This window comes from Rhipicephalus sanguineus, chromosome 10 (genome assembly GCF_013339695.2).
Source record: "Rhipicephalus sanguineus isolate Rsan-2018 chromosome 10, BIME_Rsan_1.4, whole genome shotgun sequence".
In the NCBI taxonomy this organism is placed as follows: domain Eukaryota; kingdom Metazoa; phylum Arthropoda; class Arachnida; order Ixodida; family Ixodidae; genus Rhipicephalus; species Rhipicephalus sanguineus.
Genome location: NC_051185.1, coordinates 8,742,140 through 8,769,642, shown reverse-complemented (window position 1 = coordinate 8,769,642; position 27,503 = coordinate 8,742,140). Strand labels below are relative to the sequence as shown.

The 27,503-nt window shown below is 46.6% G+C and overlaps 2 protein-coding genes across 2 annotated transcripts in view; both read left to right on the top strand.

Moving 5' to 3' along the window:
* LOC119372326 (calcium-activated chloride channel regulator 1) overlaps nt 1-16,625 on the top strand; it is a 47,843-nt gene extending 31,218 nt beyond the window's left edge. Inside the window, exons 16-22 of the mRNA XM_049419844.1 lie at nt 5,023-5,105; nt 7,076-7,235; nt 8,853-8,965; nt 10,052-10,162; nt 14,635-14,772; nt 15,626-15,752; nt 16,540-16,625. Of these exons, the coding sequence (XP_049275801.1) occupies nt 5,023-5,105; nt 7,076-7,235; nt 8,853-8,965; nt 10,052-10,162; nt 14,635-14,772; nt 15,626-15,752; nt 16,540-16,625 (818 nt within the window). The remainder of the gene's footprint in view (nt 1-5,022; nt 5,106-7,075; nt 7,236-8,852; nt 8,966-10,051; nt 10,163-14,634; nt 14,773-15,625; nt 15,753-16,539) is intronic.
* On the top strand, nt 16,623-24,710 carry LOC119372325 (arylsulfatase B-like). The gene is made up of 4 exons (XM_037642799.2): nt 16,623-16,981; nt 17,547-17,685; nt 18,346-18,682; nt 24,546-24,710. Exons 1-4 carry the CDS (start codon nt 16,684-16,686, stop codon nt 24,708-24,710), a joined length of 939 nt encoding a protein of 312 aa, XP_037498727.2. The 5' UTR covers nt 16,623-16,683.
* The last annotated feature ends 2,793 nt before the right edge of the window (nt 24,711-27,503 follow it).

Sequence of the window (27,503 nt, the reverse complement as noted above, 5' to 3'; positions counted from 1 at the left end):
GGGGGGGTGAGGTTGAACCCTCCCCCACGTGGCTACGCCCCTGCAAGGCGCTGTGTTAGCGCCTTATGTTACGTGTCCTTTTCGTCTGGTTTGTTGTTTTCGCCGGCGCTGTTTTACTGCGGTTGCTGCTGTTGTTGTTGTTGTTGTTGTTGTAGCGAAGAGTAACGCGAGCTAGAGGGTCTCTCTCTCTACCGTACACTGCTCGTGGACGCCGCTCGCGCTCGGGGTTCCATGAATTCAGCCGTTGGTCGAGCTACCGGTCGACCCTTACGCCAGCGTGCAATAAACGCCCTTACATTGCTATTATTATTTGTTGTTGTGGTCATTATGACCCATTCACATAGCAGTAATTCATATTCTCGTGCAGCACACCAAACGGCATATCGTAAAAATGCATTGGCGATGTATTTGTACACCGGCAGTAAAACATTGCTGAAATACGAGAAGTGAGACGGAATACTATTGTGACATTTTGGTGTATTTGTAAATAGAACACTATAAATAAAGAAACAAATACACACCAGTGTGTGCGGTGAGCCTTTCCTCGCCTAGCATGAATAAAACGCGCAAATAAAGTGTTTTAATTACCTGTTGCTTTTCTTGAATTCTGCGTTAATTTGTCCTCGCCAGCTAGAGGTTGTAGGGAGCGCTGCCGGCGGCCCAGTAAAGAAAATGAGGAACGGCCTGTGGTAGGTGGCTCGGGTAGAGTACACTGTAGCTCGGGGCCATGGAGGAAGGAAAACTCAGGAGAGGCCCTATCGTATCCCAATGCATTGCGAGAAGTGTGGCGGAAGTGACGTCAGATCTATGGGGCAAACAAACCGGTATGGGGCAAACGAAACAGCAGACGCCCCGCGGCGTGCTCTCCGCAGTGGTTCGCTTCTGCTCAGATTTGTAGTCCCGGCGTAAACTTAGCGCGTATTGTATTGTGCGGTTCGCACGTAGTAAAACGTTGCAAGCAGACGTTTACTAGGCTGTTCGTGCGTGGCAGGCCCGAGCACTGCGCGCTGAAATTCTTCGTGGAGCGTTTTCATGCAACAGTACAGAAAGTACCGGTACGTGCCGTAATCAAAAACATTCAGCCCCTCCATCACCGTATACGAACTCACCTAGCAGCGACTTACGCGTTCTGCTGGGCGTTAGATCTTTTTTTTTTTTCCTTTCTCGTAGCCCGATTTCCCGATCTATTTCCCGATTAGCGGTTCTTTGCACGTGTATATGGAATGAGCGCAGTAGCTATTCGGCGCAACGCCAACCTATAGTTGACATAACTTCACGTCGAAAAGAGGACACCGCTGTATTGTATAGGCGATCGTGCACGTAAAGTTTGTAATTCCAGTGCGCACACAACACAAGCACGCAGCGAGAGCACACCGAACAATACATACATCACGTAGTCTGATAATAACAACAAAAGTTTATTGCCCTTTCGTTGAACGACACAGCCTCTAAAACGTACGATGCCTTCAGCGCATGTTATGTACGGCGCGTCAGACGCCAAAAACAAAAGTTCACATGAATTCTGAGTTGACAGAATGAGTAACAAGCAACAGAGCGCACATCCGAGAGCTTCGCACGCAAATACCATGCCTTAGTGATCAGTAATGAAGCGAACGTATACGTACACATGAAAAGTGACACCGGGTACTGTCCGCAGTGCACGCGATTTGCACCGGGTATACGCAACAGCTGGGCATTGCGTAGCTTTCCTAAAGAACACACAGAAAGAGCAGCATGCGTGAATGGACTACACCGCTTGCACGGCGAAAAACAAACAAACAAAAAAAAGGCCACATAGTTTCGCGATGCGCGCATGCGCTTGCAAACGTCGCGACGGAAATCGCGAAATGTTTCGCTGCGCCTTCGCTAGGAGGCGATGCGGGTGTTTGCGATGTGGAGGCTTCACGAATGTGACGACAGGGCCTCTCCTTAGTATTCCTTCCTCCATGCTCGGGGCGGCTGCGAGGAACATCAGTGTGGCCCGGAACATTTTACAAAGCCACTAAATTCTTGGTCAATACCCCACAGCGGGTGTGAGCCACAGTTAAAGGTGAACAAGAAAAAAAGAAACCTTGCAGCAGTAAAGATGTGTTTGTTGTAGTAGAACTGAAAGGCGGGCGAGTTGGAACCTATCTATTGTTGGGTAGTGCACAAACGGACACGACAAGCAGGAAAACGACGGGACAAACGCTGGTCTAACAAGTGAAAGATTTCCTTTGAAAAGTGAAACGTAAACCACACACAAGCTCACGACTGATCAATGAAAAGAATCCCTTTTCAGATAGTAACACCGACGGCTGACTAATGCAATCGCTATCACACTTTGTCATGTGGCATGCCTCTGCTATCTCACGCGTACGTTTATCGTGATGATGCGTGATGATCGAGCTTTGTGCAAACGAAGGTGTGTAAACCACATCCGCGACAATTTCTGGCGAGATGAGAAGATACGCCACCCTTCAAGAAATTAAACCCCACCCTTAATCATCAGGGCCCGAATAAAGTTCATCATACCATAAGGGTGGAGTATCTTCCTCTCGTCTCGCCAGCCATTGTCATGGATGCGATTGCACGCCTTTGTTTGCACAAACCTCGATCATCACGCATAACCACGATCAACGTACGCGTGAGATAGCATGGGCATACCACATGACAAAGTGGTGTTACTATCGTCGGTGTTACTATCAGAACAAGCGATTCTTTTCATTTATCTGTCGTAAGCTTGTGTGTGGTTTACGTTTCCTGTATATATTTGAACTTTTCAGATAAAATATTTCAGTTGTTAGACAAGTGCTTGTCTCGTCTTCTTCCTTCTTGTCATGTCCGTTTGTGCGCTACCCAACAACGGATGTGTTTATTGTTTACTGCGTCCGCGTCCTCTTTCAGGGCTCCGGCCGACCGCCTGCCCTGAGCCCACAAGGTGCAGCTTTTCCATCTACCCCCATTCCCGGTAGGAGATGGGTTCATGAATATTTTCTTTTAAATCTGGACCGGTTAGACGAATGACCTTGCTTATAGCACAGTTGCGTGGTCGGGGCCACGTTTTTGTTGCACTGCGTCATATCCGAGGATTCTTTCGACGTTGTACGAGCAACACAGCTGCGCAGACGGTTAACGCTGGTGCAAAAAAAAAAGTAGAACTTTAGGAGGAAAACTAGGCCACATGTTTGCGCAGCATTAAAACATTCATTCATTTCTTTGTATATATATTGGAAGCACTATGTTAGTAATGTACTTCACCGTCCTCATCCCTAACCTCCTCCCCTTCGTGCTTCAGCCTGGGCAAGGCTTTTGGTATAACATTCTGTTAAACACGCACACACGCTATACTAGGAATTTTTTCGTTGACGTAGGCATGTTTATGCGACATGTGCGATTTCCAACAACGTACGTATGTTTCGGCTGATAATGAAAGCCAGCGAAATGTGAAAAATACCACGCGACTACGTTCCCACCCACAAAAGAAAGCAGCGCCTTCAAATAAGCTTACTTCAAGCAACCGCTTTGCCAGTCCTCCGCTGCCAGAGATAGCGTTCCGCACTTTGGCAACGGTACAGGACGAGCGCCAACAGCATGCGCCGCAAATTTTGAAGGGCTTCCTTCCGCTCGATTGTACGCCACTATCCTTATCCACATCTCACGGCCGACTTAGCAGCGATAACGAGGCCGGAGTGTTATGATTACGACGCGACTATGTCAGACCAAAGCGACGCGCTTCTTAGACCGGGACGATCCTTTGTCTTCTTTTTTTTATTGGCGCGAGCACCGAGTCACACTTTTTTTTCTACATAATCATATCGTGGGTCTGCCAAGTAATGCATGTGGGGCCGAATTCACAATAATTCTCATCCGTAAGTGCGTTTTCCCATTGGTCACCAGGCTTCGCTAATGACATGTCCCGCATCGTGATTGGTTAAAATATTCTCTTAGATAAATTTTTTATCGTAAGACGTTTTTTCGAATACGTGCCCTGCTTTCTACTTGATACTGAACCACCGACAACAGGTTTACCTTATTGCACGTGTCGTTTTGGTTCTGTGTATCGTTTAGGCTCTGTACTATATGAATAAGTAAGTATTGAGCCAGTCAAATTGTCCTCTTGCCAGTGTAATATTGTTCTTCAAAACCTTTATCTATTTTATTACATATGTTACTGCTTGGGACCTAATTGTTATCACGTAGAAATTATGTAAGGTTATTCAGTTTTCGTTCACCTGTACCAATAATATATGCTGTTGGTTATTGTTTTATAAAAAAAAAAAGTCATGTATGGCCTTGTATTCTGCACTCCATCACTGTAGAGCAATGTACTTTACCTGTGACAAGGCCTCAGTCAGGCAGACAATGCCTAGCCATCCAAGACCCTGGCTGCCTGAAACAATCTAAAATAAATAAATAAACATTAATAATATCTGGGGCTTAACGTCCCAAAACCAAGATATGAATAAACATTCACAAGTCAAACCCACGATATGATTATGAGGCACGCCGTAGTGAAGGGCTCCGGAAATTTCAACCACATGAGTTTCTTTAACGTGCACCTAAATGTAAGCACACGGGCCTCTCGCATTTAGCCTCACTCAAAGTGCCACCATCGAGGCATGGATCGAACCCACGACTTCCGTGTCTGCAGACAAGCACCGTAAGAAATTTACCACCGCGGCAGCTGAAGTGGTCCAATTATGCCTCTGCATTCTACAAAACAACAGTTACAGGAAGTAAGGCAAACATAGGACTAGCAAATCATGTATTCTCATTGAAACCGATTCACGTTTCCGGTTTTGCCTGAGCTACAACAGTTGCTTGTCCTTTTTTTATAATCGCGAAGAGCCACCTGTGTTTACGGCTACAAGCTCTACAGCGTCGGCTATGGTTTTAAAATCCAATATAAAACACGTACTTTTCGAGTAGAGCACAGGTGCGAAAAATTTGTTGTCGCCGCAGTGGCAAACAGCGCGACGACGCCAACGCGAGGGGTGCGAATTTTCCCTTGATTGCTCTGCTCCTGTGCTTCCTGCGCAGAACAAGATAAGACCAAGAGCAGGGGTCGGGCCAGCGCTTTTGTAGCCTGGGTGCACGATGTTCAGGAACGCCGCAGTGCTCTGGTAAGGGAGAAAACATATCGATCATTTTGTTGTTGTCTTCTTCGATTCTGCAGCTTTGTAAAAAATGCATAGAGCGACGAAAGAAGGAAGGAAGGGGTCGAGGGGCTCGTTTTCTTTGTTCGAGATAATCTAATGAAGCCAATAGAAAACAAAGCCAAGGAAGGCATAGGAGACAGTACTTGTAGTTTTGTAACTCTACACTATTTGTATCTCTAGTGTAGTGATCATGACACAAATGGAAAAGAATTCAAGTGGACGAAAAAAAGCATCTTGCCATCGGTGGGGACCGAACCTACAACCTTCGGGTGACGTGTAGGATGCTCTACGAATTGAACTACGACGGTGGTGGTTCTCACGTCCTTCAACTCATTCCGATGTACAGTTAGAAAGACATACTATAATAATTAATGACTATCATCGTTGATTCAAGTGTAGTTCAACGTTCTTATGGTATATCGACATCTAAAACATGTAATACCAACTATACATGACCTTATCACAACTATACCTATCAGCCACAGAGGTCCAGGTTGCCCCATAACTTCCATACATTCCTTATCTAGCTGATATTTTCGCCAATGCCCTCCCGCGGTGCCTTTGTTTTGTCAGTTCTGTAAGGTCGAGAAAAAAACGTGAACAGGTCGAAGAAAAATGGTTTATGTTAATTGCTTATAATAATTGTTGGGGTTTTACGTCCCAAAACCACGTATGATTATGAGGGACGGCGTAGTGGAGAGCTCGAGAAATTTAGACCTTTCGGTGTTCTTTAAAGTGCACCTATATTTAAGTACACGGATGTCCATTGCTTATATCAATTGCGAGTGTCATCCCTGTTCACATTGCTTTATAAGCGGGGATGAAATTAATTTCTATTTTTCCGTGCTATTTCTCGCCAGTCTATGGATCGTCATAAGTTGGGTGTGCCTGGCTACATCTCACCGGACAAAATCCGGCAAGTCTCACAGACCTCCCCACATTATCTTCATCCTGGGTGACGATATTGTGAGTGAAAATTTGTTCACACTAGCCTTTGTCAAACTATTAATCTGCGATATGCTTTATCCGCAACAACAGACCTTGGACGTCTTCAATGTTTTTTGTTAATAATGACCATAATCGAAAACGGCACAAGAACTGACAGAAAGCGGTGCGCCCCGATACGTTGATCTTTCTTGGCCTGCCGTTCACTATAATATATTTCGCATTACAACAAACTTACAGGTGTATAAATTCTAAAAAAACTTACTGAGCCGCAATATCGGTCCCAACACTTTTACCGATCAAGTGGTGGCACTACTTCCTTCTATTATGGCAGTCCTAAACTGAATATAGCGTGGGAAAGGACCTTTCCTAGAGACGACCTCGCGCACGCCTTGCCAGCTGTCAGCAATGAATTTACGATCCTGCTCAGGTGTTTTCTAAAGGTAGAAAATATCTAAACACACAAGACCACTATGACGAGGAAAAAACCAAGTGCATGCTTTGTTAGAGGACAACCCACTTAATGCGCTTTGGAATAAAAGAACGGCATTATCTATCTTCGAGCCCTGATCGTCGTAATTTGGTTTTTTACGCGATACTAATTATCTTGTTTGTAATTATCTGCAAAAAAAACATAGTCTGACATGCTAATGCCCCCTGTAGCAACATCATGCTAATAATCAACCCCACAGCAACCACCACCACTATACGAATAGCGCATGTTCTGTTACTGCAGCTCAAGTGCGGCTTTGATTGGTCACTATGAAGTCGGTAACACAAACTAGAAATGGAAACCTTGAATTCGAGATTATGCAAAGCTTTGTCACCATTCACGTTTTTCTACGGCTTATTTCCCGCCTGCATTCTAATGATTTTTTTTTCTGCAAAATGGCCAGTGTGCGGTAAGTTTCTGTTAACCGATGCACCTCGGGAAGCTCACAGGTCAGCCTCAGTGATTTCGCACTATCGTGAGCATTTAAACTACGCAGGGTTGGAACGACGTGAGTTTCCATGGCTCGCGGCAGATTCCCACGCCGAACATCGATGCCCTGGCCGCTAGCGGCATGATGCTGCAAAGACACTACACGTCGCCGGACTGCACGCCTTCTCGGACAGCCCTGATGACGGCGCGCTACCCGTCGCGTACAGGTATGTGTGTAATGCCTCAACAAAACAGCAAAAGTAGTACCGATACGGATACTTTTTTATTACTGTGGTTCCGTCACCATGACAACGGGTACGCAATAGTTTCCGACAAGCGCATAGTGCATTTGCTATACATAGCGGTGCTTCGCGAAAACTTCGCTTCAAATATATGTTCCAATGTTTACTTTTTTATTTATTTATTACTCGCTCAAGTTTTCTATCTGCGACTTTACACGAGGGATGGGCCAACAGCAAAATGACGGAACAGATGGAAGTTACGTTCATGATGTAGACGAATCTACTTCTTGGATATGTTCATTACGTTCGCTAGATTTTCATAGTTCGTGGCATCCCAATAAGCGAGGAAAAGAAGAAGGAAGAAGACCAGAAAGGGTTGTACCCTTTAAGAAAAAAAAATGTCTTCTGACTCTTCTTTGCTACACATGTGACTCTCCCATGTATAACTCTCTTAAGAGAGAAACATTGGCTGTTTTCAGGAGAAGACAATGAGAAGACAACATGCCTCTCTAATGAGAGTCATACATTCCACGAAGCCCCTAAAGAGAGTCAGCGGGCCTAATGAGAGTCATACATTCCAAGAATCCTCTAAAGAGAGTCAGCGTGCCTAATGAGAGTCATACATTCCAAGAATCCTCTAAAGAGAGTCAGCGGGCCTAATGAGAGTCATACATTCCAAGAATCCTCTAAAGAGAGTCAGCGTGCCTAATGAGAGTCATACATTCCAAGAATCCTCTAAAGAGAGTCAGCGTGCCTAATGAGAGTCATACATTCCAAGAATCCTCTAAAGAGAGTCAGCGGGCCTAATGAGAGTCATACATTCCAAGAATCCTCTAAAGAGAGTCAGCGTGCCTAATGAGAGTCATACATTCCAAGAATCCTCTAAAGAGAGTCAGCGTGCCTAATGAGAGTCATACATTCCACGAATCCTCTAAAGAGAGTCAGCGTGCCCAATGAGAGTCATACATTCCACTAATCCCCTAAAGAAAGTCAGCGTGCCTCTCTAAAGATAGCTATACATGGGAGAGTCACATGTGTAGCAAAGAAGAGTCAACGGACACCTTTTTTTTCTTAGAGTATAGGGTGCCTTGCTCGCGGCTGAGATCATGAAGGAAGACCAGGCCCAGGCTGCAGCGAAAGCCAATCACTATCTACTGTGACGTGGCCACCTGCCAAGGGTGAAGACAGCATACTAGTTCTTGCAGCCTTACAGCCCACGATTGCAGCCTTGAAGAAGACAGGTCCGCTTGTCAGAACGTCGGCTCCAGCGACACTCCGTGTTTACGAATTTTTCATCTGTACTAGTTCTTGAAATTTGGTGTTATTCTGAGAACGTTGGTTGACACCTGCCTATTTTTTTTTTCAATAATCTTGGTGGTAGTGTGAAGACTTCGGGTGGCACGCACTCTATCTTACACCGTGCACTCTATTAACGCCCCGATATTACCGAGATAAATTTCATTGATCTGTAATTCTACATGCTCTTTGCTCGACCCCTTCAAGAGCTAAGGAGTAGCCGGAGCCTGCGCCAACATCTGTTTATAGCGTATTAATAAAAACATATTAAACGTTTATTTCTGCATTTTTCTTTCATGGCAACAGATGTGGGATACGAGGTGTTCCCGACAGCGTCGAAGATAGCTCTCTCGCTGCGCTTCGAGCTCCTGCCGCAGTGGCTTAAGAGACTGGGATACAGCACACACATGGTGGGAAAGGTGAGCGACCACTGCAGCGTCAAACTGCGCAGTACGAGACTCGTCGTGGATAATATTACTTTATCCATTTGCGCGTTACGCTTCAAATGCTCACAGGCGAGGGCTGCCGTCTTTCAAAGGAGCTCGTAGTAAGTATCGCACAAGCGCTCGGGTTTCTCACGATCTCTGAACCTTTTACATATCCCCTCAAATCAACGACGAGAGTGAGGGCTGTAGTCGCTTCTGACCGCTTGATAATTAGCTGTCCATTTGAAAAAGCCTGTAAGCATACGGCAATGTCTCCAGAAACGGCTGACCTTTCCGCTAAAATACCCAGAAATCACTGGCCTTCGTATACCTGTATTTTTGCCCATCTGAGTGTACGACCAGTTAAGTTTTACTTCACTTCTCCTGACATCAAACAGGAAACTCATCGAACAGCATTTCATCCGTAATTCATACACCTGTGCATCATTTAGCACCGCGCCTATCTTTTATGATCAAAATAAGAATCAAGCTTTAGTCCTTCTTCGGCCTCTAGATAAGCGTATTTATTCATCGATTCGCCATCAGCCTGACTGCGCCCACTGCAGGGAAAAGGCCCTCTCCCATGTCTCGCCAATCAACCCGGTCCTGTGCTTCTTGAATATGTGCTTCTTGCTTCTGTGCTTCTTGGATAAGAAGCACAGGATCGGGTTCATTGGCGAAACATGGGAGATGTCTTTGCCCTGCAGTGGGCGTAGTCAGGCTGATGATGATGTGAATTATTCATCGGTTAGAGAGGCTGAGTACCCGCTGTAGTACACTGTACCCTTAGAAGCGGCTTCAATATTTCGTTAACCTCCCTGCCTTCTCCCTTTTGTGTTCCTTCCTTCCTTCGTCAGTCTTCCCGCTCCCTTCCCCAAGTTTATGGTAGTAAAGTGGGCTAACAGTGGACAGTATAGTCAACCTCCATGTATTTCTCTCTCTCTCTCTCTCTCTCTCTCCAGCTCTCTCTGTTGCCCCATATATATCTTCAAACCAACACGCAGGTCATTCTAGTAGACTCATCAGCAACACGTAGTCATACTATGCAACAAACGGATGGTACTGTATGCGTTAATGCAGTGGCACCTGGGATACAAGAGTTTGAAGCACACGCCGACTTGGCGCGGCTTCGACACATTCTTCGGCTACTACAACGGCGACATCTTTTATTTCAACCACACCATTATGAACGTGAGTAAGCAAAGCCCAGAGCTGTTTATTTTGTTAATAATTTTTCGACTGCCACCTCTGAAGCATGAACGCTTTTTGATGGCAGAGGAGCGTCCTAATTAACTTAGACAACAAATTAAAGCCAGACTTTATTTGTTGAAGTAAAATATTTCGAGGGGCCGTTGGCTCATTCTGGTGACTTATTAATAACTGTGCACTCGCCACGGTCATCTAGTGGTTATGGTGCTCAACTGCTGACCCGCAGGTCGCGGGATCGAATCCCGGCCGCATTTTCGATGGAGGCGAAAATGCTTGAGACCCGTGTACTTAGATTTAGGTGCACGTTAAAGGACACCGGGTGGTCGAAATTTCCGGAGCCCTCGACTACGGCGTCCCTCATAATCATATCGTGGTTTTTGGACTTTAAGCCCCATCAATTATTATTAATAAACGTGCGAGCGAGGAAACAGTACACCATACAAGTTTAAAGACTCGCATGAAGAAGAAGCAGATACACTTCGTATGTGTCTCTTCATGTGTACTATTTGCTGATGGGCGCGTTTATTTAGAATTAATGCTGTGGGCTCGGTAAGATATATTCGTTATGTATTAGTATATTTTCAAAAAATACTAGTTGGGGGTTTGTCTTTGCGCCGTCGATGTCTTCCTTTCCTGTCTGCATCTTTAACGGGCGGCTCAGTTTGTCCCGCGGTGTGCCACTCTACACGTCACCGTATGGATATTACTTGAATTCGAAACAATATAACGAAGAGCTTCAAATGGACTCCGCTCTTTACTGAACATAACATCACTGCCCATACAAGACTACTCGAGACGTCTTGCCACAGGAAACCAGTGTATACATAATGTATTAAAGTTACGTTCGTGCATAAGTAACCTACACGTGTAACAGCAGCGCCTGTGCACCAAACATTGATGCTCAATACATCAAGCTCCAACAGTGCATTGAGCTTACGTACTTCTGACAAGCCAAGTAGTATTATCAGTCATGCGCAGTTATATTTCCCGGGAGGTAATCAATCAACTCAGGGAACCGACAGCGATGCCTTCCGGAAGTGCAATAGAAGTTCAGCCTGTACGGGAATACCTTTCACTGTTAATTCACGGTTCTGGCATTAACGCGATAGCGTCAAAGAGCTTGTTTCGCAGGGAATTCCGGTGTCGGCGTCGGCGTCGTTGGCTTGCGAGTGAAAAATCAGCGTTGTCCGTGAGCCAAAATTCGAGATAGATGCAAATAAAGGAATTATAAAAATATTTGGTGCGAGTTGCAATCGAATCCAGGGCTTCTGCGTAGCAAGCAGGTGTTCTACGACCGAGCCATGTCCGTGCTTGAAACGTTTTCGAAAAAAAAAAGAACCTGTACGAATGTCATGTAGTGCGAGGATGTGTCCTTGACGCATGTAGAATCTGCGTGACTAGGAAACGTTTCTGCGAGAATCGCACCGGGCGTCAAAACATGTGAAACGCGCAACGAGCGGTTGGTCTAAAGGCCCACCAATTATAAAGCGCGCAGGCAAGATTAATCTCCATTATCAGCAACGTCATGAACAATATGTGCCGCTGTGACGGTGCGCGTGTTGCCTTACGGACGAGTAGTGGGTATTTCGTCAATTCTCATAAGGGTAGAATTATGTCGTAGCGGGCACTTTGCAACCGTACTTGCAGTAGGCATTCTAGGATAGTTTGAAACGACCACTTTACAGCGCGCACAGACGTTCGTTTCCTTGCGGCACGGTTGAGGCAACTGCCAAGAAACGAAGTCAGGCTAGCCAATGAGAAGGCGTTGCGAATGGGGCCCGATTACCCAATCGCGTTCCACTCTTGAAGGCGAAGCTCAAGCGTCCTCCAAGTTTTTGCTGGGCAGGTAGGACTTCTTTTTCCTTTTTTTTAACAGAATGGGTATAAATGCGGTACGTGAGACAAACACAATCAAATAAATCAAACAGTTAATCAGGCTAGGGAAAGCATAGATGACGTCCATTGTTACCTTTGACGACCGTGTATATACTATTTGTGACGTAAATTGAAAAGAACTGAAGTGGACGAAAAATCACCCTTTCCGTCGACGGTATCCGAACCCACAACCTTCGAATCACTCGTCTGATGTTCTACCAATTGAGCTACGACGGAAGGCGCTTCCCCGTCCACTTCGTTGGGTATTTCTGGCATGTAATTCCTGGGAGTGTTAGCCGGCGCCGTTTGTAGCCCAGGCAGCGAGTGTGGAAAATTATTTACAATAGAGGCGTGCAATGCGAAGGTTGTGGGTTCTGTTCCCCCCGATGGAAAGAGTGATTTTTCGTCCACTTGAATTATCTTAATTTACGCCCCAATTAGTACATTAAGGTTAAAGACAAGAGTGAACGCCGTCTGTGCTTTCCCTAGCCTAACTGTCAGTTCGATTCATTTGGTTGCATCTAACGGAGGCTACGGTCTAACATGTAAACGATCCCCTCGGAAAAAATATCACCGCATCTCCACTAATGTGAATCATGACGAGTGGCGAAACAGTGGGAATCGTACCGGTATGTCACCGTACGTCACCAGCGCGTTGCCATTGCAAATGTAAATTGAGTGACATAAAGTGTGTATATATACACAAATGTATTTATTTGGTTCCTCTTTAATGTTCTTCTATTTTAATCCTCTTGTTATAATTCGTATATCGTCTAGAGTTATGGATTCAGTTTTCCCTTCATTATTACTGCTTTGTGGTCTGTGAAATGGAGAGAGATAATAATCTTTAATGAAAATCACGGAGAGGTGAGCCAATGGTTCTTTCAGTGGATCTAATCTAAAGTTGGCAAATACAACGTCTATGCATGTTCATCGGGTGGTTGTTGATTGTTTCCAGTCATATGAAATGAATTGTAGAGCGTATCGAGACATCATATACTGCCTAATCCAGTCGCTGTCCATAATGTCTACGTCGAAGTCGCCGACTAGTATAAACGGCTTGTGCTTGTACTTTGTTTCGTAATCGTAATAGTAATCGCAACATACACACATATGCTTCGCCCTTGAGGAGGAAATCCCGCGGACTTCTAAACATAGTGCCTATAATTATTATTCGATTTAATTTTTATTAAGATATTTCAGGAGTGCTGCATATGACTTTTATCTGAGACTTTATAATCGTAATCGTAATCGCTACTACACACATGTTTCGACTATAGAAACGGTTTTCTATATACCGTGACAGCTGACAGTGAGAGTCGACGACAAAGATAGGTCCTAAAGTGCTTTCCCCTTCTTTCGCTCGCTCACGAGAGAGATGTAATAATTGGCCTTGTCGCGACCCGATTAAAGACTTGCATGCCGACGGCTTTAGTGTGAAGCAGATACATTGAGCTTTGCCACTACCCACAATATAATGCCGTGTAGACCGTCAACAGGACAACGACCCATTGAACACAACGTTTTCGGACGACGGCCGGGGAACAATATTCTATGTTCTTTATTCGCTATCGTTTTTAAGCACAGTGATACCTGTCGACTGTTTTCAACACGGTTGAGGAAGCCACCATAGGATTACTTTTCTTTTAAGAATGACAATACCATGTGGCCACAACTTTTGTTCTCTGCACTCGTAATTAAACATGTTCTACTTATTATTCCCTATGTCAAATGTATATGTCACTACTTTTATATATATATATATATATATATATATATATATATATATATATATATATATATATATATATATATATATATATATATATATATATATATATGGGAAGAGAAGAGACACAACTAAGCGGTTGTCTTAATTTTATTTGCCAACGGTTTCGACCGGAGGACCGGTCTTCGTCAGGGCTTATGAGCAAATACAGCGCTATACGAACATCCAAAATCGTCGTGGGCACTCTTAGTTGAAGGAAGGAAAGAGAGGAAATAATAAAACAGTCAAGTTGTCAGCGGTGACGTATAGTGTGTCAAACAGTTCCTCTCGGCTCATTCGCTAGAGCAAGCAAAGAAGAGAATGGGGAAACGGGAAACAAGCGCCGTTTCGGCGGAGTAGAGCAGATGCCGTAGAATGGGAGGAGGAAGAAAAAACCGTTGGCAAATAAAACCGTTGGCAAATAAAATTAAGACAACCGCTTAGTTGTGTCTCTTCTCTTCCCAAGTACGTTTGGCCCATTGGAAAAGCTTCTTCAAATATATATATATATATATATATATATATATATATATATATATATATATATATATATATATATATATATATATATATATATATATATATATATATATTCATTCTATTCTTGTAATTGTGTTTTTTAACGATTTTGTCCAGTGGCACATCGCTAGCATAGTATAACTTTAGAATAATCATTTTGCTTTATGCTTTGTACCTTACTCCCCTCTGTACTGCATTGGAGCTTGAGGATATCGGAGTAATTAATTAATTAATTAACTAATATGGTGAGACATGAACCATACCTTCCCCTGCCGCCCTCTGCACTACGCAGGAACAGCACTGCGGCTTGGATTTTTGGCGCAACGTCGGCCATTCGACGCAAGCTGCCGCCGATCTAAACGGCACCTACTCAACGCACGCGTTCACCGACGAGGCCAAGCGCATCATCGCTGAACATGACGTACGAAAGGTAAGCTTGCAGTAGGCAGTTTTTATAGCAATTATATGGACACGCTCGGTGAGTTTGTGCCGTCGCCGTCACCGTCATTCTCCGTATCGTATTCACGCTGTTCTGGTGTCTAATTTCCGTGGTCTACGCATGCCAATCATAGAACGAACTGAACGAGTTGCTAGACGGGTCTCCCTTTTATATATGAAAGCGGGAAACACACGCCGGGAGGAGGAAGGGCCGTTTGACGTCATTCGAAGCCGTCGTGTGAAATGCAAAGCAGCTGCAACCTAATCTATACCGGGAACGCGTGGGAGGATGTTCCGATTGTTCACAGGACACCCTCTATTCTTTTCCATCCGCCATGCCATCATGCCGTTCCACCGTGCCATCATCCATCATGCGGTTTTGATGCTTGTTTTGTGGTTTTCTTTATTGAAACGAATACTGAGCTCTATACCATATGCCTAATTGCAAAGAAAGATTCGTCGTTTGCCTTCAATTGTTAAAGTGCCCCTAAACCGCTCAGAGGTAGAATTTAGTTGTGGCGTTGCAGTTGTGCACGAGTCTACAGCTAACGCGTTCGTCGGATCGCCTGTCCACCTCTCCGAATGCCCTCTTTTCAGCGTCCGAGGTGAAAACGCAAGGAGCGCGCGCATATGCTAGTAGAGGAGCACACGAGCGCGAGAGTCTGTAGGTGGTTTAGGGGTCTGGCGTTTCTGCCCACGGAGACGAAACCGTCGCGGGGTGGAGGTATGCAGCTTCGCTTAAAGCATCCAAAATCGTTTCTTCTTAAGGTAGTAGAGGAAGCCATTACTAGACATGGCGGTCACTGCTGAAGCATATGACATCATCTACTGCTGTTGTTTTGCAGCCCCTGTTTCTACATATGTGCCACCAGGCCGGCCACTCTGTCTGCGCCGACTGCACCGCAGAGGCACCCAAGCAGAACGTGGATCGCTTCGCGTACATCACAAACTACAACAGAACTGTGTTGGCCGGTGAGTTTTGAAAATTATGGAAGATTTTTTTATTTGTCACCATGTAACATGAGCCCCAGTACTTCAGAACACCACACCCAGGAAGGTAAATGTGGTCGATTAGAGAAGAGGTTGAGCTGCCCGAATATATGAAAGCACACGCGGCCATTTGGGTCCGAGCAAGGTAACTTATTCACCGGTCGGTCGGTCGGTCGGTCGGTCGGTCGGCAGCCGAAAGCTGCCGGGTAAAGATTTCACGTCAGTGACTGAACGAGAGAAACTTCAGCGTCGGTCGGTCGGTCGGTCGGTCGGTCGGTCGGTCGGTCGGTCGGTCGGTCGGTCGGTAGCCGAAAGCTGCCGGGTAAAGATTTGACGTCAGTGACTGAACGAGAGAAACTTCAGCGTGGATCCAATGATATCGACAAGAATCTGAACGTTGGTTGTACGATACGGTTGCCCTTGTTTGACATCTCTCTTGTTCAGAAACAGAGCGAATATTACTGAAGACGAAAGTCCAGTCCTGTACAGAAAATTCATAGACAGCTACATGACTTTAACGTAGACTCATAGCTGAATCATGCGATACAAGTCTGTAAGAAATGTCAGCGAAAAACCCAAGCAGTGCGCAAGCTCCTGCGCAATAAACAGCAGGTTCCACAAACCAGGCAGCTAAAGGATCACCACACAGCCTCGCCAGCGTAGACAGTTGCTTTAGAATAATAATGGAAATAACAAATAGTAAATAAAAGCGGAGGAACTGTTCCAGAAGAGATATTTGAGGGAAATCTTGTGGAATTCCTTGCTTCAGGTCATTACGTAGTTGTTGGAGGAAATGTAACGGGTCCAGAAAAGTTGCGAAAAGTGGAGCCACAAGAGGGACACAAAGGACGATGATCTAAGAGGCGTGCCACATTGAACGCGCGCATGTTTGTTTGCAGGCGCTATTGACGTCATGGACCGTTCGGTCGGTGAAGTGTTGGCGGCGCTGCAGTCGCGAGGCATGCTCGCCGACAGCGTGGTGGTATTTGCAAGCGACAACGGTGGCGGACCGCTGATCTCGCCGGCCACTCAGTACCCCAACGCTGGCTCCAACTGGCCCCTCCGAGGGGTCAAGCAGGAAGTTTGGGAAGGCGGCGTGCGGACGCCCGCGGTGTTCTGGTCCGGACGTTCCAGCGGAAGCTTGCCCCGACCCCCGTCGCAGCAAGTAGTGCACATCTCCGACTGGGCGCCCACGCTATACGCTGCCGCAGGTATCCCACACAATGTCATGCACTTGGAGAAATAGCCTTCTCAGTGCCACTATCATCAACCGCATGGATATTATTAACCAATATATTCTAAAGAGACCCAGAGTGTGAAGTAATAAGTTGCCCCAGTCCTGAGTCACCAGACACAGGAAATGATAATTCTATCTAGATTCCTACTACAGTTGAACATGCATATATTGAACCCACGTATAACAAATTATTATTTATATCGAAAAGTTGTAAAATCCTACTGATTATAGTTTCGATATATAATATGTTTCATGTATCACATATGTAAAACTCTGTTGTGACGTCCTTCAAATTTAGATATATCCGGATTCGACTTTATCTCCTTAATCTACAATTTTTCCCCTACTCTTTGCAGGCATTGTGTTATTCAATAAAAAAAGTTATTTGCTTTGAGCTTTACGGACCATGCAGATGCAGACTTTACAGACCTTTACAGAAAACGAAAACTGCAATCAATGTCATTTGGCCATACTCACCAAAGCGGCCAGGTGCCTTCTCCCATCGATTCATTTCACACATACTCTCTTGTATTTGCAAGGTGGCGACCCTCGAGACCTCGGTGACGTGGACGGCAAGAACCAGTGGGATCTGCTGTCCGCTGGTACAGGCAACGGACGCCAGGAGGTGCTGCTGGACATAGAAGGCAGGCAACAAGTGGCAGCTCTCATCTCCGGCAGGTGCGCATGTATTACTCTTAAAAAGAGGACTGGAATAAAATGAGCTGACTGAGCTTACACAAATGAGTTGTGAGAATAAAAGTAAACTTTATTGTTTGCTTAAGGCTTACTTATAGCCATAATGCTCACTGGTGGGATCATATGCGCTAGAAAAGCACGCGCACACATTTGTATCTTTCTATCAGCGGAGAACAGGGCCGAGGCCAACAATATTTCTCCGGGATGGGGGGGGGGGGGATTGGAACCACCCCCTCCTCCTTTGCTGCGCCAGTGGCGGAGAAAGCCCGACCACCAACCAACGCCAACTAGAAACCACGAGCATATAGGTTAAGAATGTATTACCGTCTTGAATTGGGCTGGTTGGTACATTTGAAGTTGAACGAAGAAACTGCCCTTGAACAAGATGAAGACGGGACGAAGACGAGATGACGACAGCGCCGTGTTCGTGTCCTCTGGTCTTCGTCTTGTTCTAGCGCTCTCCCTTCGTTGAAATTCAATGGGTTAGAAAGCCAAATAAAAGTTGGTGCGTTATAAACAGAAGTTTGGCATCTTCAGGCGTGGAAATTTACAGTGTCCGTGTACTTGTGCGTCCGTCGGAAATGCACGGTGACTGTGTAGTTGTGTGTAGTATGCTTGTCTGAAATGCACTTGTGTGTACAGGTACAAGCTAGTGAGTCGACCCAGCGGTCCTAGTGACCCGCAGCTCGACGCTCAAGTGGGCCCTCCGCAAGGGCAACCTCCCGAGGACGTCGACCTGGACGCCCTCGTGACGTCATCGGCAGCCTGGCAGGCGCTGCAGAACGCCTCCATCGACGCCGGCGGGCGGAGCCAGTCTTCGCCGCGAGCCAACTGGCGCCAGGAGGCAACGCTCAACTGCAGCGCCTCACCGAGTAACGACAGCACGCGGAGCAACTTCGATCCGTACGACGATGTCTTCGTGTTTGACATCTTCAGCGACCCGTGCGAGCTTAACAACCTCGCATCGTCCAATACCAAGGTACAAATGTCGCGACGTTGCCGTTCGTAAATTGCGGCGCTTGGATGCTGGCCCGAAGGTCGCGAGTTCGATCCCGGCTGCGGCGGTCGCATTTTGACAGAGACGAAATGGGACACGGGCCTCTATCATTTAGACGGAGGCTAAATGCTAGCTTTACCCTATGTAGTACCTTCTGACATTCCTGCAGCTTTGTTTTCCACGCTAAACTTATTAGCCAAATTTCTAAGCAATTTATATGCAGACGGCAACAAAGTACTGTGCACGAGATAATCTCTTTGAATTCTGTCATCCGTTGCTCAGTATTTTTCTGAAGATGTTTTACGATATTAATGCCACAATGTCGCTTGAAGACAAGCGAACAAAGTTTAGGGAAATTCATGTACCACACCATCATTCTATATTAACTCAATAACGATGCTTAAATCTCCCGCGTACGCAAGGGCAGGGCACCGACTTGTAAAATATGTACAAAACTCTGTGGCGGTCGACTAGTGCTCTCGCTCTCTTTCCTAGATTATTTGTCTTTTTTCCGCCTTCATCAACTTATGTAAGTCTCTTTTTGTGCTGAGCGTATTCACGCTAATATGACGGGAAAATGAGCAAAGGCGCATGCCCTGTTATCTCGGAGGTAACAGCCGTTGTTATTCGTACGCTTGCTAGATGGCGCCAAAGTTCCACAGCACCCATTGGCTAGCATTTCTCGTATTAAGAGAGCTCAGCCAACAATAGTGTGATTCGATAGGACTTGTGGGACATACTAGACACGCTAGATGTGTAAGACGGAGTTATGATATTTTTCAAAGATATCTATAAAAGTAACAAGGTGCTTAAAAAGTGTGAAAAACGGGTATCTGGGTCTACAGAGATACAGCAGGGCACTGTCAAATTTGTTGTTCATGCTGTATCCACGAGGGGGTTACAAGTCAAATGAGAGACTAGCGGACTTGGCTTCAACCCTTATTTTGTCAATCAAGGGGAATGTATTGAACAGTCGTTATCACGAGTCATTATGTAGGCAGATGGCATGGTATGAATGGCTGACAACAAGGAAGATGTACAGGGATTGAAAGACTTCTGAAGTAAAAAGGGAGATTAGTAGCAAAGAAAATCGGGAGCCATGCTCTTTAATGATAATAAAGGCGGTGGGCATAGGATACGGGTGGTCACACTGGAGGCAGTGGATAAGTACATGTATCTTGGCGTTCGGATAAACAACGGGACTGAGTGCCCTAAAGGCACACGAAAGATACGTAACGACTGAATGTAGCAGGAATTCAGCCGTGTTGAAATATAGGGCACTGTGTAATTTCAGTAGGTGGAAGGCATAGGTCGGCAAAAAAAAAAATGTGGAACTCACTCAGACTCACTCAAGAGGTATATTTAGCCCTTAGAGCTCACTCGGACTCAGACTCCCCAAAGTTTTTCTCAACCGGACTCACTCAAACCCCAAACTCACCAAAATATTACTCAGCCGTATTAGACTCAGACTCACTGCTCGAACTGAGACTGAGTGAGTCTGAGTGACTCGACTCACGAGTGCGTTAGCTTTTTCAATCATGGTTTCAGTGCTCGTTAACGCCAATATCTCACATAATCGGTGCTCTACGTGGCGCCTTTTAATCTCGTGCCTTCAAAATAAGGGTTATCAGTGGTTGCAATATAGTAAGGAAACTTTTATAAGAACGCGATTCACTCGATATATTTTTACCAGAGACTTCCTGCGAAAGAGTTTGAGGGGGGTCAATGCACCCCCTCCCCTCGGTACCTCACTCCTCTGATCCATTAGGAAAAACCGGTGGGTTCCCGGTCGGCACTGGGAATCAAACCCGGCACCTCCCGCACTGGAAGCGGACGCTCATCCATGAAGCCACCGCTGCGGTTAGCAGCGTCTCTGCGCGTAACATTGGCCGTTTCAAACTATCCTAGAACACCTACTACAGGTACAGTTGCGAAGACCCCACTACGGCATAATTCTTCCTTTTGCGAACTGGCAAAGTATACCTATCACGGGCCCGTAAGGCAACACGCGCGCCCGCGAAGCTACACACTTGGTTGATGGTGTCGCTCATAATTATAATGACTTGTGCCCGTGCGCTTTGAAACTGGTGGGCCTTACGAGACCAGAGGTACAAGCGAAGTTGGAAATTTAAGGAGCCCTGCAACACTTTTCTGTGTTATAATGGAATAGTCTCACTATTAGCGCATGACGCTTCACGAATCACATGCCGTAAAAATTTTTAGAATCCGTCAAGTACGAGCGGAGTTAAGAGGGATTTGTCGTACGCTTCAAGAGCTTTCTCTCTCCTCTCGTACCAACAAGCGCGCTGACATCTACGCAGGGAGGGGGACGACAAGGGGGCGAGAAGATGCGGCCCCTCGTCAGCGCGCATCATGACCTTGAGCAATTTGTTTTCTTATTTTTTTCTTCGAAAGCGCGGCTTACTTTCAGTGCGATCGCGAGCGAGCGCGCTAGGGCGCCTCACTGTCATAGGCGTGCGCAGGGTTCCCCGTCAAGGGGGGGGGGGGGGCGAAGGTTCATCGCGGTGGCCCCCCTCCCTATTAAGTCAGTGTATGGGGCAGACTCTGCGCCCCCTCTTCTTAGGCTACTAGGGGGGGGGGGGGAACGGCCGCCCCCTGCCCCCCCCCCCCCCCCCCCTCTGCGCATGCCTATGCGCCTGGCGCTGGCATCGAGGCACCCTAGCTCGCGCTGGCACGTAGCGGCATCCCGCGGCGGCCACGGTAACGACGCAGCCTGCGATGTTCAAATCAGCCAACGGCGGTGACTTTGGGTTACAGTGTACTAGAATGGGGCAGTGGGCTCACTGCCGTATCCCTGCGCCGCGCCGCCATGGCCCTCTCCGCGTCGACAGCCTGGGCGCCCGCCAGGGGCGCTGCCGCCAGTTTCTCCTGAAAACTTCTCTTGCGGGGTGCGAAGCGCGTCCCCTGGTCGGGGTTACGCTGGTTACGATGTAGTTCCGGGGGGGATCAACAAACGCGGAGTTGAAGGCGGTAAGAGGGCCACCACAATGACACTTAAAAGAGACAACAAAAAAAAAAATGGAGGGAGGAGGGGGTCGAGCATTTTATTCTTCTTTTAAGCTGATTCCCCCAGCTGCAGCGCATGTTCACGCCATTCATTCGTTTGAAGGACCTTTGTCGATCGGCACCCCGCGTGCCGCTTTGCTGCACTTACGTATGCTTGTTTTTCTGAAGGATCGGCATTTGTGTCTGTCCGCAAACTGCAACTGTCTCAAAGACGGTCCGCCGCTGCATCTGAACGGGAGGGACGCGCTACAGCCTCCGGCGGTCGTGCACATAGGGCATGCAGCGTACGTGCAGAGAAATTGCTGGGGCAGCGTTTGACAACAAAAACAGCTGGACCCAACGAAGGTAGGAGTGACCGCGTAGTCAAGCGTGGTAACAATAAAAGCAAAAAAAAAGAACAGGAGTGTGGTGAGTGGTGACAGCAATACCACACTCGTGTACAGAAAAAGGAGATGTAGGGGAGACTGAAGTAGCTGTCGTTAGGAAGCGGGAGACCCGTAGGAATTGGGCTCCTTTTGGGATGCTCCAGTGCCTGTTAGATCAACGTCGTCGTCGGCAGTTTATTGGTCGTGACCATTTCTGCATTGTTAATCATGGCAAGCATTTGCGCATACATAGGCAGGGGTTTGTGTAAATAAAATCAGATCAGACGTCTATCAGGTCAGGAGGAGGAGCAAATCTGCCTACTCATTGCCGGGTGTGCGGCTGTTCTCCTGATCTGTAAGGCACGTACGCAAATTATTGGTAAGGGAACCACGCAATTAATACGAACGTTAAGTGATTGAAGCGCAAATCTGGAAACATATATATATAAGGTTCGAACAAATGCATTAGTGTATCTGTCTCTATCAAAGAAAGAGATTGCTTATTTAAAAGAATGTGGTTACTGATCAGATTCTCTCTTATTGTGAATCACACGTGTTTTATGTACGACGCATGCGCGCTTGGCTTATCAGGGAACGTTATGTGGTTTCATTAAACATGTTGCTAGTTCCGGCGAGTGTCTTCTCTTCTTGTGTAAGCGTCCGTATAGTAAGCTGGTTTTTTCGTTTCTTCAAGTACAGGCCCAGCAACAGATTCTCCTATTACACAGACCAGCTCACATATGCGACAAAAAAAAGAAAAAAAAAGTGAAGCGTTGGTGTGGGGCTCGAAAGGCGAGAATGAAGTCGCTATGATCGTTACAGTGGCGAAAGGGCATTGAAAATCGTATCGATCAGCAGGACAAAAAAAAAAAAAAACTTCAACCCCCCAACTACACGCCCTATCTGTTACTGCAGCGGCTATATGTGGAGGAACATTCATCTATGCAATAGCCGCTTTAAACATCGCCCACCCTTCGTAAATCAGTCACAACGACAGTAATTTATTTCACAACTCACAGAAAAGTTGCATCAAAAGAAGCTCCGTGTGTTGCGCACCGTAACTTTGACTTTTCTTGCGCGCAAAACAGCAACGCGCGCTGGCCGCGCCCAGCAATCTGCCGGAAAGTTTCAGGTGACGCTGCGAGCCGCGCCGCCTGTCGGCGGCGACATGAAGTGCGTCACGCTCCGCCGCTCAGTGAGCGCACTAACACTGTACTTTGGGTATATGGCGCAGTAATTTGGGTATATGGTATCATTTGTCGAGGAAGAGGGAGCGATCTTTAGCTGACTTTGAGAATTGTCAATTTCTGGCCGCCTGCACCGCTATAATATTTGGCTCGCGTGTTCTCGGGAGCCTCGACTACCGATCGGCAGCGTTTTCTGTTCATGCTCAAAAAGTGTTGCAGGGCCCCTTTAAGCAACGTGGCGTAGGTAGGCTCGCTTTGGGAGCACACAGAAATACATCAAATCAGAAGGTACAGAGCGACACAGGATGGACATTACTTGAGGGTGGGTAAGCTAGTAGCAAGATAGAATACCAAGACCGATTGAGAGAAATTGGGGAGAAGCGGTGGACCAGGAAAGTTTTCAGCATGAGGAATGTTGACACAAAATGTGGGAAGAGAACCAGAAAATTGTCAATCAAGTATCAGGGAGCAAAAGAATGCCAAACAAAGAATTGTCGGCTAAGAAAAAGTTAAAAAAACAGAGAGGGGTCTGTGGAATATTGGTGAAATATGAGTGCTAACGAAATCGGCATTGGAAACATACGATACTTCCAAGCAGGAAATTGCCAGAGAAAACACCTACGATATTTGCAGGAGTACAGCGCTTTGTTGTTTGAAGCCAGGACAAAAGTATTGCGGACCAAGACATAAGACATACCGATCAAAGTACCAAGGGATAGACACGTCATGCGGTGCGTGTGGAGAGGAAGGGGAAACGGACCTGATATTTTTCTGTAAAGGGCTTCATTGTGCAGTTCAAAGCAACGGGGCTGAATGTTTCAAAGCATTGGGATTTAGGGACAGTCAAGGCAAAATACTTTACGGGGTTAGAAACAACCGAATCGCGGTTATGTTATTGGTGGCTGAAATCAAGGATGGAGTAAAATTTAGCCCTTCGCTAAGTATAATACTTACTATAAGCCACGGCTACGACGCCTGAGCCACCTGCCAGACCAAAAGGCTTCAGCCATTGACCCGTTAGAGCTACGGTATCGCTAGAGCCACTAAAGGTCTAGCAAGCACTGGCTTCATCGAATGTAAGGCTTTACTGGACGTACTTATACATACACATGCTATAAGCACAAGTTCGTTAATGTTCACTAGAAGCAGGAATAGGGGCGATAAGGCAAGTACGTCAGCGAAACCACATTCCAAAGAGACAAAGATGTCATCGTGGATCTTTTCCTCGGCAGCTTTTATGCAAATAAGCATATTTCTTTCTTGCAGCTGCGTGATGAGTTGCTGAGTAAGCTGGCCGTGTACCGGAAAATCGCTTCGCATCGGCCCACCAACTACGAAAGTGACGAGCGCGGCTACCCAGAGCATCACCGCTGCACCTGGTCACCATGGATACGTGTGAAGCCGGCGCCGTATCAGAACTGCTCCTGTTGAAAAGGCTGCCGACACAAGCACTTATGTCGTTTGCAAATGCGTCGAAAGCATGACCACTTGCGTCATGCTTGCACAATTTAATGACACCAGGAACACTTTCCACCACATTACACAAAGTGTCCATATTGCCTCCTTTCTGTGATGGAGGCAGAAGGACATGTCAAGGCTTGCAACTGAACACTCCCGTATACTACCGCAAGCTCGCCTTTGATACGGTGCCACAACGAGGCATGATCATTTTGTGCATTACAATAGATTTCACAAAATACTGCTTCAATACACAAGACGGGGCTTAAGCACGCATGTAAGTCTTCTCTTAAGCAGAACAAACGACCAGAAGACGACGAGACGAGCGCTCGTCCCGTCGTCGTCGTGTCCTGTGTTCCTCTCTGCGCAATGTGTTCTGCTTTAGCGATGACCAATCGATACGTCCAAACTCTATTCCTTTTATAAGTCTTCATTGCAATAAAAAAATCACTAACCTTGTATTCTGCTGACTGAGTTCTTACAGTTACTTAGCTTGCAATAGGTGACAAGCTTGTCTCACGAAAACACCAATAAGACAAGTTCATTGGATATGGCGTTGTCATAGCTTCTTTCAGCATTTAAGGTCAAAACGCCTGAAGTGCCGGGCACTAACATATTATGTCAGTCCGGACGCTCACGTGCCATCTCTCTTAACGCAGCATTTTTTTGCAGTCGAAACAATACATCTAGACCACGGATGGTAACTCAAAAAGAATACCATAAAATTTAGTAGAATGGAATAAGCAGATGCAGGTCACTGTGAGCAGCTTACGTTCTGAATAAATTGAGGTGCAGTGTGATTAAGCACAACGACTTGCTGAGTTCCACAATTGATGTTCGCATCTTACTAGAAAAACAATTTCTGGTATATTGCGTGCCATGATATGAATACAAGGCACGCCATAATGGAAGGCTCCGGATAATTTCGACCCGCTTGCGTTCTTTAACGTGCACTAACATCGCGCAGTACACGGGCCTCTAGCATTTCACGCATCTTAAGGAAGATCACTCGCAGATGCGGTACGATATCTTGGAGAGGCGACATACCCGTAGAATTAACTCGCAGAAACATTAACGAATGCAGTACGTACAATAAAAACAATTCAGAGCCGTTCCACTACTGTGAGGATGGAAGCCCGCGAAGCCAGCAGCTGCGGCTGCACGTTCTGTGGCGGCGGCTTCACGTCCTTCTCGCGCCTATTCGCGCTTCTGTGCGCGTTGGTGCTCCTTCAATCGCCGCTCTTCCTCCTGCGAGCGAACGACACGCGTCCGTCCAAAGTCCAAAGGGCAGCTGATGATGACAGCGCTAGCGCGATCTCTGCGTCACGAGACAGAGAGGCACAGCGACGGTGGGAAGTGCCGCCGCCGAGTATCGCGACACTTGTGAAAGAAGCATCGGCGGTGGCGAGGGGCACCAGTGGTGAGAGAGCGAGGGAAACCTATGGCGAGGGGCGAAAGAGGGGGCGAGAGGCGCCGAAAAATTTTAACAGCTGAGCTGTTTAGGCTTGAACTTCGTCCGTGTGTCGTTCGCCTAAAACTGCTTGGACGGGTATGCGCCACAGGAATTGGGCAAGGCCCACTACCGAGTACAGCAAGTGCGTGGAAAAGCGAAGATATTAGAGGGAGATAGCGGAGCGAAGGAGAGTGATGGAGAGCGCTACGAAAGGAAGTTGGAGCCTGGGGTGGGAGAGATTCATCATCATCATCAGCCAGTCTACACCCACTGCAGGGCAAAGGCCTCTCCCATGCTCCGCCAATCAACCCGGTCCTGTGCTGTCTGCTGCCGCGTTATACCAACAAACTTCTTAATCTCATCCACCTACCTAATTTTCTGTCTCCCCCTCACGCGTGAACCATCTCTTGGAATCCCGTCAGTTACCCTTAATGACCACCGGTTATCCTGCCGACGTGGTATGTGCCCGGGGAGATATTAGAACCTAGTGAAACGAGGAGTGCTGAGGCAAATTGAGAGCCGGGAGCGGGAGGAAGGCGAGCGTTAAGCGGAAACTGTGGCCGCCAAAGTGGAGAGGAGGAAGGAATGGATGAGGAGGAAAGGAGAGGTGGAGAGGAGGAAACGAAATAAGTAAAACGAAATATAATTTTTGAAGAGGCTACATTCGAACCCGGGTACCCACGGTGCGAAGGTAAGCGTTGTAACCACTCGGTCATCCAGGCACGGTAGCAAGACAAGCCGATCGATCTTTTCTTGTCCCGTCTCGTTCTTTCCTCGACCACTCTTATCCTTGTAGCGCGCAAAGTTTACACCACGTACAACCAACTGGCCCCTATCCTGGCTCTTCTAGCAGAACAATCATTTGCGTATGATTGCGTTTCTATGGGCGAGAGAACGAGAAAAAGATAGAATTAAAGATAGAAAGAATGAAATAGAGAAAGAAGGACAAACAGCCATAGATAAAGAGAGAGAATGAGAAAGAAAGAAAGAAATAGATTGAAAGAGAAAGAGAATAGTATAGTATAGAGAGGGGTGGGAAAGAGAAGTGATGTTGAGGAGACGGGAAAGGACGAGGGGAGAGTGTAAAGCACTGCATAGCCATGTTTACTACAGTACAGCAATGGGGTGGGAAAGGGAAATAGGGTGAGGAGCAGGAAAGCAGGAGGGGAAGGCCACCAGCTCCGCCCTTTTCGCAGTCGTCGCACCACTAGTGCTCAGCTGCCCCTTTTTTCTTTTTTTGCTCATTTATTATTTTTTTTTTGTTCTACGCGTCTTTTGTCTACGGATGCGACCCGCCAGAACCTGGCCACATA

What these genes read in the sequence shown, in the direction of transcription:
- LOC119372325 (XM_037642799.2), top strand. Translation starts at nt 16,684, where the DNA reads ATGGACCGTTCGGTCGGTGAAGTGTTGGCGGCGCTGCAGTCGCGAGGC. An exon ending in CACGCTATACGCTGCCGCAG is followed by an intron (nt 16,982 to 17,546) that starts GTATCCCACACA and finishes TGTATTTGCAAG; the next exon opens with GTGGCGACCCTCGAGACCTC. An exon ending in GCAGCTCTCATCTCCGGCAG is followed by an intron (nt 17,686 to 18,345) that starts GTGCGCATGTAT and finishes TTGTGTGTACAG; the next exon opens with GTACAAGCTAGTGAGTCGAC.